General features: G+C 40.7%; 1 protein-coding gene across 1 annotated transcript in view; it reads right to left on the bottom strand.

Annotated features, from left to right (window-relative positions):
* Positions 1–10,255, bottom strand: part of RLF (RLF zinc finger) — an 87,214-nt gene extending 76,959 nt beyond the window's left edge. The window contains exon 1 of the mRNA XM_021684231.1: positions 10,011–10,255. Coding sequence (XP_021539906.1) covers positions 10,011–10,247 — 237 coding nt within the window. The 5' untranslated portion in view covers positions 10,248–10,255. The remainder of the gene's footprint in view (positions 1–10,010) is intronic.
* Positions 10,256–12,809: the final 2,554 nt, after the last annotated feature.

Genomic DNA, 12,809 nt, shown 5'->3' with positions numbered 1-12,809 from the left:
GACAAGTGCTGGTTAGGATGTGGGGGAAAAAGGAACCCTTGTACATGTGGTAATGTAAACTGGTATAGCAAATTTTTTTCCACACTATGGAAAACAGTATGGAAGCTCCTCAAAAAGTAAAAATGGGATAGGGGGGAATAAAAATAGAAGTAGGTATGACCCAATAATTCCACTTCCGGGTATTTTCCCAGGGAAAACAAAAGCACTAACTCAAAAAGATAAATACGCCCCTATGCTTACTACAGCATTATTTACAATAACCAAGATATGGAAACAACTTAAGTGTCCATCAACAGACAAATGCATATACATACATATAATGGAGTATTACACAGCCATAAAAAAGGGTAAGATCTTGCCATTTGTGACAACATGGTTGGATCTAGAGGGTATGGTATTAAGTGAAATAGGGCAGACTGAGAAAGACAAATAACACAGGATTTCACTCTCATGTGGATTCTAAAAAACAAATGAATAAACAAAAAGGAGAATCAGACCTATAAATACAGAGAACAAACAGATGGTTGCCAGAGGGAAGAGGAAGTAGGACAATGGAAATAAAGGGTGAAGGGGAGTGGGAGATACAGGCTTTTGGTTATAGAATGGATAAGTCATGGGAATAAAAGACAGCATAGGGAATATACTCAATGACACTGTAATAACATGTATGGTGACAGATGGTAGCTACACTTGTGAGCATAGCATAACATATAGAGAATTTGAATCACTATTTTGTACACCTGAAACTAAAGTAATGCTGTCAACTATACTCAAAATTTTTTTAATTTTAATACTTATATATACACACATACTGTATACATATTTTTCCAAAAATCAGACTGAAACACCAGTGAGATTACATAGTGGTTTCACTTTCTTCATTTATACATCCTGTCTTAAGCTTTTAGAATGAGCACATATAAGAATCACAAAAAATTTTTAATGTAAATATTTAGGCTTTTTAAAAGATTTTAGAATTTATTTACTTGAGAGAGGAAGAGAGAGAGTGTGCAGGCACGAGCAGGGGTGGGGGATGGGGGGGGAGGAGCAGAGGGAGAGGGAGAAGCCTGCTGCAGGGCTTGATCCCAGGACCTTGAGATCATGACCTGAGCCGAAGGCAGATGCTTAACCAACTGAGCCACCTAGTGGCCCCCATATTGAGTTTTATTACTTTAAGATACCTTATGTATTTTAAGCATACATATTTAAAAAGCAAACTAAAGACTGGGCGCCTGGGTGGCTCAGTTGGTTGGGCGACTGCCTTCGGCTCAGGTCATGATCCTGGAGTCCCTGGATCGAGTCCCGCATCGGGCTCCCTGCTCGGCAGGGAGTCTGCTTCTCCCTCTGACCCTCCTCCCTCTCATGCTCTCTGTATCTCATTCTCTCTGTCTCAAATAAATAAATAAAATCTTTAAAAAAAAAAAAAAAGCAAACTAAAGAAAATGAAAGCACAATTAAAAATATGCCTATTTTATACAACCATATATCATAAAAATGCAATTTCAAAACTAGGCCATTCATTCTATCATATCTATCATACACGTAATAATTCCTACGTGTGTCCGTATTAATAAAGCATTATTGTGCTGGCTAATGTTACACGCTTAGGCTATTTCCTTGGGAGTAAAAATACTATGCAATCAAATGTCAGCACAATAACCTAATAGATCCCCCCCAAAAAGGACAAGCAAGGCATTAAAAAAAACATATTAAAGAATTCAAACATAGCACAAAAATGAGAAGAAATAGACAAACACATTTGTAGTTCTCCAGCTAGCTATGTTGCAGAAATACAGGTAAAACTAAATGAATAACCCTGAACTCAAGATATGTCTGAAATAGGGGCGCCTGGGTGGCTCAGTCATTAAGCGTCTGCCTTCAGCTCAGGTCATGATCCCAGGGTCCTGGGATTGAGCCCCGCATCGGGCTCCCTGCTCTGCAGGAAGCCTGCTTCTCCCTTTCCCACCCCCCCACTTGTGTTTCCTCTCTTGCTGTCTCTCTCTCTCTCTCTGTCAAAATAAATAAATAAAATCTTTAAGAAAAAAAAAAAGGTCTGAAATAGAATTCAATCTCAATTTCCAAAAAATTACAATACATGGAAATATTTTTCATATGGGACAGTAAGTATAATTCAAAACCTGCAAAAACTTTGAAGGGAAATTTTTTCATAAAAAGCTCATAGTCATGTTTTAGGCTGAAACTGGGGAATCAAAATTCAGTGGTATGCAGACATAAAGCAATCCACTCTTCCCCAGTGATTTACTTTGCTATAATGAAAGAAAAACATATGATAGGGGGTGATACCAGGTTTAGAACACGGCAAAATGTTAAATGTTCTGGACCGGTTAAGTTTGGCAAGTGCTGCACAACACTTAATGCTCTCTAGGAGACTCACAGTGCATCCTAACATATATAAGATGACACATTAGAAAACATTTATCCCAACTTACATGAACATACAATCCTTACTTCAAGAAGTACTTACTAATACACAGAACTCATGGAACAAAACACAGTTTAGGAAATGCTGATATAGGAAAAAGAGCATGGACTTAGGAGTCTGAAGACTGCCACAGCTTACTAACTGTGTGACCCTGGGAAAGTTACTTTATTTCCCTGAGTCTCAGTTTTCTATCTGTAAAATGAAAATAACACCATCTAGGGGCGCCTGGGTGGCTCAGTCGTTAAGCGTCTGCCTTCGGCTCAGGTCATGATCCCAGGGTCCTGGGATCGAGCCCCGCATCAGGCTCCCTGCTCGGCAGGAGGCCTGCTTCTCCCTCTCCCACTCCCCCGCTTGTGTTCCTGCTCTAACTCTGTCAAATAAATAAATAAAATCTTTAAAAAAAAAAAGAAAGAAAGAAAATAACACCATCTACCTGAGTGCTTGGCACATAAAAGATTGATAAGTAAATAAATAGTCCCTCTAATTTTTCACATAATGGCTTATAACTGGCTTTAGTGAGCAATGAGAGCTTGAGGGATCTTTTTATACCATCTTGCCCAATCCCTTATCTATGTACAAGTTTTCCAGTTTGATGTCAATCATATCCAAAATAAATGTTTCAATCTGGCTAAGCAAACCCTGTTAAAAAAAAAAGGGGGGGGGGCTTTACTTTAAATATTTGTGGAATATAGATAACCATGGGAAATTCTTTTTTTTTTTTTTTAAAGATTTTATTTATTTATTTATTTGAGAGAGAGAAACAGCATGAGAGGGGATAGGGTCAGAGGGAGAAGTAGGCTCCCCGCTGAGCCGGGAGCCAGATGTGGGACTCGATCCCAGGACTCCGGGATCATGACCTGAGCCGAAGGCAGTCGCTTAACCAACTGAGCCACCCAGGCGCCCAACCATGGGAAATTCTTAAAAAGCATAAATAAAATTAATTTCTACTCTTTCAAAGATTTTATTTACTTATTCATGAGAGACAGAGAGAGAGGCAGAGGGAGAAGCAGGTTCCCCGCTGAGCAGGGAGCCTGACGCAGGACTCGAACTTGATCCCAGGACCCCCGGATCATGACCTGAGCCGAAGGCAGACGCTTAACCATCTGAGCCACCCAGGCGCCCTAATTTCTACTCTTTAGTAATCAAGATAACAAAGAATAAGACCGGATCCCTACTGGGAAGCAACATAAACTGGCTAACCAAAACATGTCCCTATTTCTTAATAAAGACAGGTAAGACTTGGTACTCTCAAGAAGTCTAGTCAGGGATTTAAGGAAGGGAGGAGATAAAAGATCAACAAATCTTGGGGCGTCTGCGTGGCTCAGTCGTTAAACGTCTGCCTTCAGCTTGGGTCGTGATCCCAGATCGAGCCCCACATCGGGTTCCCTGCACGGCGGGGAAGCCTGCTTCTCCCTCTCCCTCTCCCCCTGCTTGTGTTCCCTCTCTCGCTATGTCTCTCTCTGTCGAATAAATAAACAAAATCTTTAAAAAAAAAAAAAAGATCAACAAATCTTGATTGAATACCCAGTAAGTGTCAGGGACAATTCTAGGCACTGGGTAAACAAGACAATCAACACCCTCATGATGCTTACATTCCAGATGCAGAGACAGACAGACAGACATATTTGTCATAGACATCAGATAGTAGCTGGTGATTTAAAGAAACAGAAAGCAGTGTTAAGGAGTTGGAAGATGGGGAAGCGTTAAGATAAGATAGTCAAGGAAGGCCTCTGGGAGAGGTGACAGGTGTCTAGAACTAAGTGAAAACAAAGCACACTTCAGTTTACCAATGCCTTTGCAGGCTTGAAATAAACGGTGCTTTGTATTAGACTTTTTACTAACATTGTTCAGAAGAGCATGATCCACAGGTAGACACAGGAATCACTACTATAAAAGAGACTAGGTGGTACCAAGTACATGACAACATCCAAAGTTCTCACTGCTTCACAAGTCACATTTATAATTACATTTTGGTCATAATGCAGTGCAATGCTAGCTTCTGCCATTATAACTACCTGTCATCTAGTCTCTAGACATGTCCCAAGAGAAGGCAGCACAAAAAGAAAAGGTAAAGTATTAAAAATCCTTTAAAATAAAGAGCAAGAGCTCAAGAGTTTTCATGACCACCAATCTCAAGGAGTTAGGAAGACTGATTCCTCTCCAGCTCAACATCTTCAAACTGTTATCTTACTAGGTTGCTAACTCTTCCTCAATACTATAATGCCTCCAATTTTCTCCCTCCAACAACATTATTCCTCGTTCCGCCGATGTAAATGTGTACATTATTATATGAATGTAGGCTAAGTTGACAAGTTATGTTTCCAAGAAATGAGCCAAGTGTCCTCTCCTGTTCCTTTACAGTAATTTCTTATGATAAAGTTGCTTTTTAACATACCAGATTTTACATCAAGTGTTCTTTTTGAAGTACTCACCTCTTGGGTATATCATGAAGTTCTACATATAATTCATTCAACAAATTAGTTTTATGCCAGGCACTGTATTAATTGCTAGGTACCAAGTATACAAAAAAGACTAAAGAAGACCCCTGCTCAGGTTGGTTTACTAGTCAATAACAGACAAAAAACAGAAACAACTGTTCAGGTACCACACCTACATAAAAGATGTACATTAAGTGAAAGAATCACCTCATTCTGTCTGCTGAAAAAAAGAAAACACTTCTGAAAGACTTAATATCTGAACCTGTTCTTAAAAGATAAATAGGCAGATGGGGAAGGGAGGACCTTGAGGTTAATTAGGCCAACTGAGAGATGGATACTGTAGTGAAGGTAGACTCCCCCCCACCCCCGCCCTGCCAAAAAAAGAAGCTGGAAAGGTGGGAGCTGGGAGCTGGTAAAGGGGGGAGGCAGTGTCCAGATTCTAAAAGGCTTTGTCTGCCAGGCTAGGCTAGTAAGTCAGAATTTTATCTCGTCTTTGGAGTAAGAAACTATTTAAGGGGCACCTCGGTGGCTCAGTCGTTGAGCGTCTGCCTTCGGCTCGGGTCATGATCCCAGGGTCCTAGGATTGAGCCCCGCATCGGGCTCCCTGCTCCACGGGAGCCCACTTCTCCCTCTCCCACTCCCCCTGCTTGTGTTCCCTCTCTCGCTGTGTCTCTCTCTGTCAAATAAATAAATAAAAATTTTTTTAAAAAGAAACTATTTAAGAATTTTAGGGAATATAGTGCCTAATGAGACTATATTTACAATTTAGAAAGAATACCAAAATGGACTGTAGATGAAGCCAGTCAGAAAGCAAGAGAATTAGTGAAAACATTGCTCCACTGACATTATGAAGCCTAAACTAAGACAGTGACAGCAAGAAAAGCAAGAGTTAAAAGCATAGGTATGTACAAAGTGTCAAAAGAACACAAACATCTAAGAGGAAATTTATCTAGTGAAATCAGAGAAAGCTTCACAGGGGAGGTAGTATTTGCACTGGGCCCTAAACAAGGAAAATTTGCCCTACAGAAAATGAGAGAAAAGGACAGAACAGCACAGTGAAAGGGAAAGACAGAATGCTTAATGACCTGAGATCTTGTAAAAGTAGCAATTCTATCCTTTTGGAGATCAAGCAGTTGGTAAATATTTACTGAAAGCCTAAGACAGGCCTTGGATCTTGAAGAATCAAATGAAAATTAAGATCACCTTTCCCAAAATAATGCACTTGGAAATTCACAGGCAAAATTTTAATCACAGGAGTAACTGAGATCACATTTTGGTCCAAGAACCCCAAGTACAGTACCCCTAAATAAGAGTAGGATTATGGTGATGGGACTGGCTTGGTTAAGAGCTGATAAGTAAACTGGGGGTAAAGTGGTGAAGACTTTTTATTCTCAAGTTAAGAAATCTGGGCAACTCGACAATTCCGGAAACATTGTTTTTTTTACAGATTATCTTATTTAGTCCATACAACAATACATTTACATGGATAACAAGTACTATTATTATTCTACTTGCCAATGAGAAAACTAAGAGTTAAAGAAAGGAACATACCAAGGTCACATCTCTAGCTTAAATGGTGAAGCCAGTATGCCTATCTGACTTAGACCCTTTGTACTCAGTCACTGACCTAGGAGAAACTTAAATATATGCTGTAATTACTTATTTTAACATTTAAAAATCTATAAAGTCACTATTAGACTAGAACCTAGAACTGTTTCATATAAATAAGGTTTACTCATAAAACTACTTTGTCTGGTATTCTCAAAGTATAATCATTCATCCAATAATTTCAAGTTTGTTAATGTTACTTAAAAAACCTTCAAAATATGTATTACAAAGAAACTACCAGTTGTAAAACTTTAGGAATCATGATGCCCAAAATACAGCAGAAACTTGAGAGGATATTAGCAATTTTTCAACAAAACAAAGACTTGTTTTCTGGAGTTAATCTTATCCACACCATTTGGAAGACAATGTTTTCAGAAAAGGAATTAAGGGAAAGGAGGGAAAAGCCATATCCCACTGTCATTGAATACAAATGTTCACTGAATACAAGTTCATCTAAGTATCATTTTCTTAGTAACTATTACTTCTGAAGTTTCATTTTTATCATCTTCACAAACTTCTGAAAATTGAAAACATGCCCAGAATGAGACAAGCTCTCTATCCTTTCATATGTTGGTTTATTTCTTGAGTTGGTGCAATTCCAAAGATAGAGCCATACTGCAAGAGCTAGAGAGAATATGGTCCCAGCCTGTTGCAGGAGGGATCTACTTGGTACAATCTAAGTCTCTGGAACACTTCTAAACTAAATACCTGATGGGGCACCTGGGTGGCTCAGTTAGTTAAGCATCTGCCTTTGGCTCAAGTCATGATCCTAGGGTTCGGGGATCAAGCCCCTAATCGGCTCCCTGCTCAGAGGGGAGTCTGTTTCTCCCTCTGCCTCTGCCCTGCCACCTGCTTGTGCTCTCTCTCTTAAATAAATAAATAAATAAAATCTTTTAAAAACCCCAAAAAACTAAATACCTGATGAAAATACTTTTGTGGTAGTTAAGTATCCCAGAGAGCACAAGCCAAGCTACCTATCTTTACATATTAAGTGCTCCTAGAGGGCATGTTCCTATGGCTAGCACTTAGTGCGATGTCAGGCACACCACAGTGAGTGGATGAATAAATCTTATTCTGCCTTTCAAATGTGAAACCACGAGCTATTCAACCAAATTTGAATGGTGATATTGTTCCTCCTTCATCATAAAATTATGAACAAGGACACCCTGAATTGACTTTATCTGGGCTATTGAAAAAAAAAGTGACAAAAATATTGTGACAAATATTGTGAAGAGTTGTATATAAACTTTCTATTCTACTGTTTGTATAAAGCATTATAAGGAGATAAAGGCCAGAAAACAAAATAAATTCCACAGGCACGGTTTGCCCAAGGTTATTAGCTAGTAAGTGGTAGAGTCACAATTAGGACCCAACTAGCTCTCAATCCAATGTGCTTCCTATTATAACATATCGTCATCATAGGAACTTCTTTCTTATTTCATTTATTAGTCCAAAAAAATATTTTGGGAAAAATTTTAGGCCAAAAGGAAAACTCATAGAAAAAAATTATAAAAGTACTTTCCTTCTTAAATTCTTCTGTGCCCTTACATTTCCAGGTGTCCCCAAGACTCAAGATATTAAAACATTGTTAAAATGAGATGAAAGCTGAAAGCACCAGGCATAAACAAACAAAAATATATATATATATGGTATCCTCTGACAAGCTTCAATTTGACTAGTTACATCCATTCTTGTTATCTTTCTAAGATAACAACACAAGCTAAGAAGGCTTCCCCCAAACCCACATTTCTTCTCCTGTCCTCCTCCTCACTCCTCCTCCTTGTCCAATTGGCTCCCCATTCTCCCAAAGCTTCAACTTTCCTTCTCATCTCTACCTTTTGGCGCTGAAATGCTCCGCTCTCCTCCCCTCCCCCAACATTCCCATGACTCATTTTTATCCTTTCAGACATAGGGGCTCCCTGGACCACCCTATCTAAAGTGGCCTCTCCCAGTTACTTCTAAGTTTGTAACTACAACCCATAGTTAAACTTTTTATTTTTACTAGTTAACTGTCGTTCCCATCAGGATGTCCCAGGATGGCTTTCCCCTCTCAACTGTCTCTACAACACCTCCTTTTCCATCATTACCAAAACTGTTTTTTGGAAATACTGTTATTTCTATCACCTCCTCCCAACTGTAAGCTCATCAGGGTAAGTGCTGTCTTACTCATTTCCTCAGCACTTGGTAAAGTGCCTGACACCATCCAATGCAGTCAGTAAAAGTTTGTAGAATAAATGTGTGTAGTAAAGTAGGAAGGTTCATTACTAGGGAAGAAGCAAAGAACAATTACACCTCCACACTTCCTAGTGCAGGGAAATGCTGCAGAGTGTATACATAAAAACTATAATGATACAATGTATTAGCAAGGACAAAATTCCATTTGAAGAGGTGAGATAACTCTAGCTCAGCAGAGTGGATGAAGAAAAGCAATCAAGCAAGTCTACTTTTTATTTTCCATTGGACCAACAGAGCAAACTGTCCCCTAAAATTACACCTTTGGAACACTGCAATTTATTTAGCACACTCAACTACTCATCAAGAGTCCAAGTACCAACATACTACTATTATTTTGCATTTTCTAAGATACACCAGGTGAGGAGCAGAGGGTTGCCCTGAAACTTGGTAGAACAAACAGTAGAAGTAATAATGGCATTATCTTTAAATTTATAGAGAAAAATCTCGAAGTGGCCATGGAGACCAAACTAAACATACCAATAAATATGTAACCACGGGTTAGGACCCACTACAGCACAGAAATGGTCATACCACTGCCAAAAGAGACCACACTCCACATCTTTCTCAATCCTCTTCTACCCAAAGACCGTAATAACCACTACAAGGCTCCATAGCCTCATTCCTGGTAGCACAATCCTCAAAGGAATACAGAAGAGGCGAAAGAACAGCTTAACAATCTCCCCCTTACCCGCCTCAAAGAAAAAATAAATAAATAAATAAATATAAAATAAAATAAGGAAAAAAAAAACAACCACCACCAATGGGCTCCACAATCCCTAATGAGAAAGCCCTAGACGCCTTTCAAAGCCAACTGTCAGACCTTTTAGGGGCCCACATGACGTTGACTCCAAAGATAAGTCTCTGGCCCCAACACATATCTCCGGATTATTCAGGAAAATCCAGGTTTTCCAGTTTGGAGAAATGCACTCAAAAAAGGATCTCCCAGCAGGAACGAGCAATCAATCTCTCAGGAGGCAATGGCGCTCCAACCACCCGGCAGGGGGACAGGCAACCGCGACAGGGCACGGCCCTTCCAGGGAGCCGCCGGCGCCCTCCGGGCTCTCAGTCTGGCCCAGCGCAACCCGCCCTGGCGGTGGCCAAAGTCGGGCAGTGGTGAAGGGGGGCCAGCGGTCGAGCTTCCCAAGCTGGGCCTTCCCGGCCCGGGGGCGCGGCGAGACACGAAGGTGGCGCCTTTCAGTCCGGCCCCGGCTGCGGCAACGGATCCGGGGGCCTCTTCCCCTGGCCTCCCCATCCCGCCGCCCTCAGCCAGCCAGTCAGCCCCTCACCTGGCAGAAGCTCCGGCAGTAGTTCAAAGATGAGACCTCCGACACCTCCTGCTCCCTCAGCTCTGTTTCCAGCTGCCACAGACACGGTCGCAGTCCCGGGGCTCCCGGCGCCGGAGATGTAGGGCGATGACCCCGAGCCATGGACTCAGTCTCGGTTCCGTCTCCGGCTCCCGTTCCCGCCGGAGCCTCAGCCCCGGCCCCGGCGGCGACGGCGGCGTCTCCCTTTCCGTCCGCCATCTTCCCACGGCCCAGCAGCGCGTAGGCAACCAAGCCACGTGATTCAGACCTGGCCCCGCCCCCGGCCGACCGCACGTGGTGACGCACTCCTTGGCGACGCGGGCGCCGACCGGATTCCGTCACTGGGACTCAGGGTGCTCCTCCTCTAGGCGGCCTTCCTAACAGCCGCCTTGGCAACAGCTTGGAAGCAACTGGCCTCACTCCTACCTGTCTCAGCCTTTCCAGACTCTTTGGAGTCACGGAGTCACCGGGCCTGACATACATGTAGACATAACCTAGATATGAGAGGGATGACACTTGAGCTGCTATCTAAAGAACGAGAGAAAAGCATCCCCAGTAGAAGGAACATAAGCAAAGGTTATGAAGCTGAAATGAAGACTGGTTCCGTGAGAAGGTGGTTTATAACAGTGGGCATTACAAATCAGTAGGGGAAGGATGAACTCTTCAAGAAATGGTGCTGAAAAAATTTTTTCCAATAGGAAAAAAATAAAATTAGATTTCTACTTCAAACCATATCCAAAAATAAATCCCAGATGGATTAAAGGCCTCGAAATATTTTTCAGGAAATATATCTGTGTGATATCAAAATAAGGAGGAATTTCTTAAATAGGATCCAAAAAGCACAAACCATGTGGGAAAATATTGTTAGATTTGACTGCATTAAAATTTGTTAATTCTGTAACAACGTAAGTTTAAAAAGATGCAACACAAAAGCCAAAAACTAGATGGTATTCATATAAACAAAACCATCAAAAGATTAATACCCAAAAAATTTCCCAAAATCAAAAGGAAAAAAAGCATACAATCCAGTAGAAAAGTGAATAAAGGATATACAGAACTAGTTCACCAAAAAAGTATATGAATGGCCAATAAACCCATGAAAAGATGTTTAACTTCACTGTAATTATCAAAGTACAAATTAAAAACAATATATGGGGCACCTGGCTGGCTCAGTCAGAACAGCATGCGATGATCTCAGGGATGTGAGTTCAGCCCCATGTTGGGTGTAGAGATTAAATAAACTTAAAATATATATAGATATAATTTCATATCCATTAGATTGGCAGAAATTTTAAAATTAGTACCGTGTTTTAGGATTTAGGAATATGGAATTTATATATTGCTGGTGGAGGCACTTACTGGTACATCACTTAGAAGAATGTGTAATATTTAATAAAATTGAAGATACATGTCCTGTGACTCAGCAATTCCTAATGATAATAATAAGAATTGATATTCACTGAGATTTAATATGTCAGGCACTTTTTAAGGTTCCTTACATATTTCAACACATTTAATCCTACTAACAATACCATGAAAAGTTACTATCATTACTTTCATTTTATAATTCAGGCAACAGTCACAGAGAATTTAAGTAACATGACCAAAGTGACAGAACTAGTAAGTTATGGTGCCCGGAATTCAATCCCAAGTAGTCTGCTCCAAAATTTAACCTCTTTTTATTTTAGATAGGGGCAGGAGAGAGAGAGAGAATCTCTCTGGCACGGAGCCCAATGAGCTTGATCACACAACCATGAGATGATGACCTGAGCCAAAATCAAGAGTCCATCGCTTAACTGACTGAGCCATCCAGGCACTCCCAGAATCTGACCTTTTAACCACTATGTTGCTGATGTTCATTGCAACACTATTATAATGATAAAATATCAAAAAGAGCCTAAATGTTCAACAGTAGAGAGATGGATAAACAAATTATGGTATACTCACACATGGAAATATACAGCCAGTAAATGAATGAATGAAAGCTTCAGATATTAGCATAGGAAACTGCATACATCCACATTGATGATTAGCACCTACTGTGTGCTGAACACTTTCCCAGGTAATAGAGATTCAGAGAACAACATATTCTAATGGACAAATGTGACTAAATATTAATGTGTTAGATCTAGGTAGTGGACACATGGTTTTCTATAATATTCTCTGTACTTTTTTGGTATCTTTAGAATATAAATAATTAGGTTTTTAAAAAGGCAGGATTGGTGGAGTGGAGAGAAGGTCAGTGTATCTGTAGTGTGGTTCGAGACAGGGAAGGTGGTGAGGAGAAAAGGACCAGATAATATAGGATTTTATAGCTCAAGGCAAGCAGTGGGGATTTAAAGTGTGACATGTAGGGGCACCTAGGTGGATCAGTCCGTTAAGCATCTGACTCTTGATTTTGGTTCAGGTTGTGATCTCAGGGTTGTGAGATATAGCCCCCATGTCGTTAACGGGCTCCGCACTCAGCAGCGAGTCTGCTGGAGATTTCCTCTCCTTCTGTCCCCCCTCCCACTCGTGCTCTCTCTTACTCTCTCTCTCAAATAAATAAATCTTATAAAGTGTGACAGGTAACCACTGGAAAGTGTTAAGTGGTTGTATGATATCATCTGATTTATACCCTTGCTGCCACCATATGCAGAATAGGTGGTGGGAGGCAAGAATGAAGCTATTGTAGCAGTCCCAATTGTGAAGGTAAACAGATTAAGGAAACATTTTGGAAGCAGAACCAACAGACAATGCACTGGTTATGAGGAGTGAGGGAAAGAGGAATCTGAAATGGCC

Source organism: Neomonachus schauinslandi, chromosome 4 (genome assembly GCF_002201575.2).
Source record: "Neomonachus schauinslandi chromosome 4, ASM220157v2, whole genome shotgun sequence".
In the NCBI taxonomy this organism is placed as follows: domain Eukaryota; kingdom Metazoa; phylum Chordata; class Mammalia; order Carnivora; family Phocidae; genus Neomonachus; species Neomonachus schauinslandi.
This window is presented reverse-complemented; position numbering and strand designations above follow the sequence as displayed.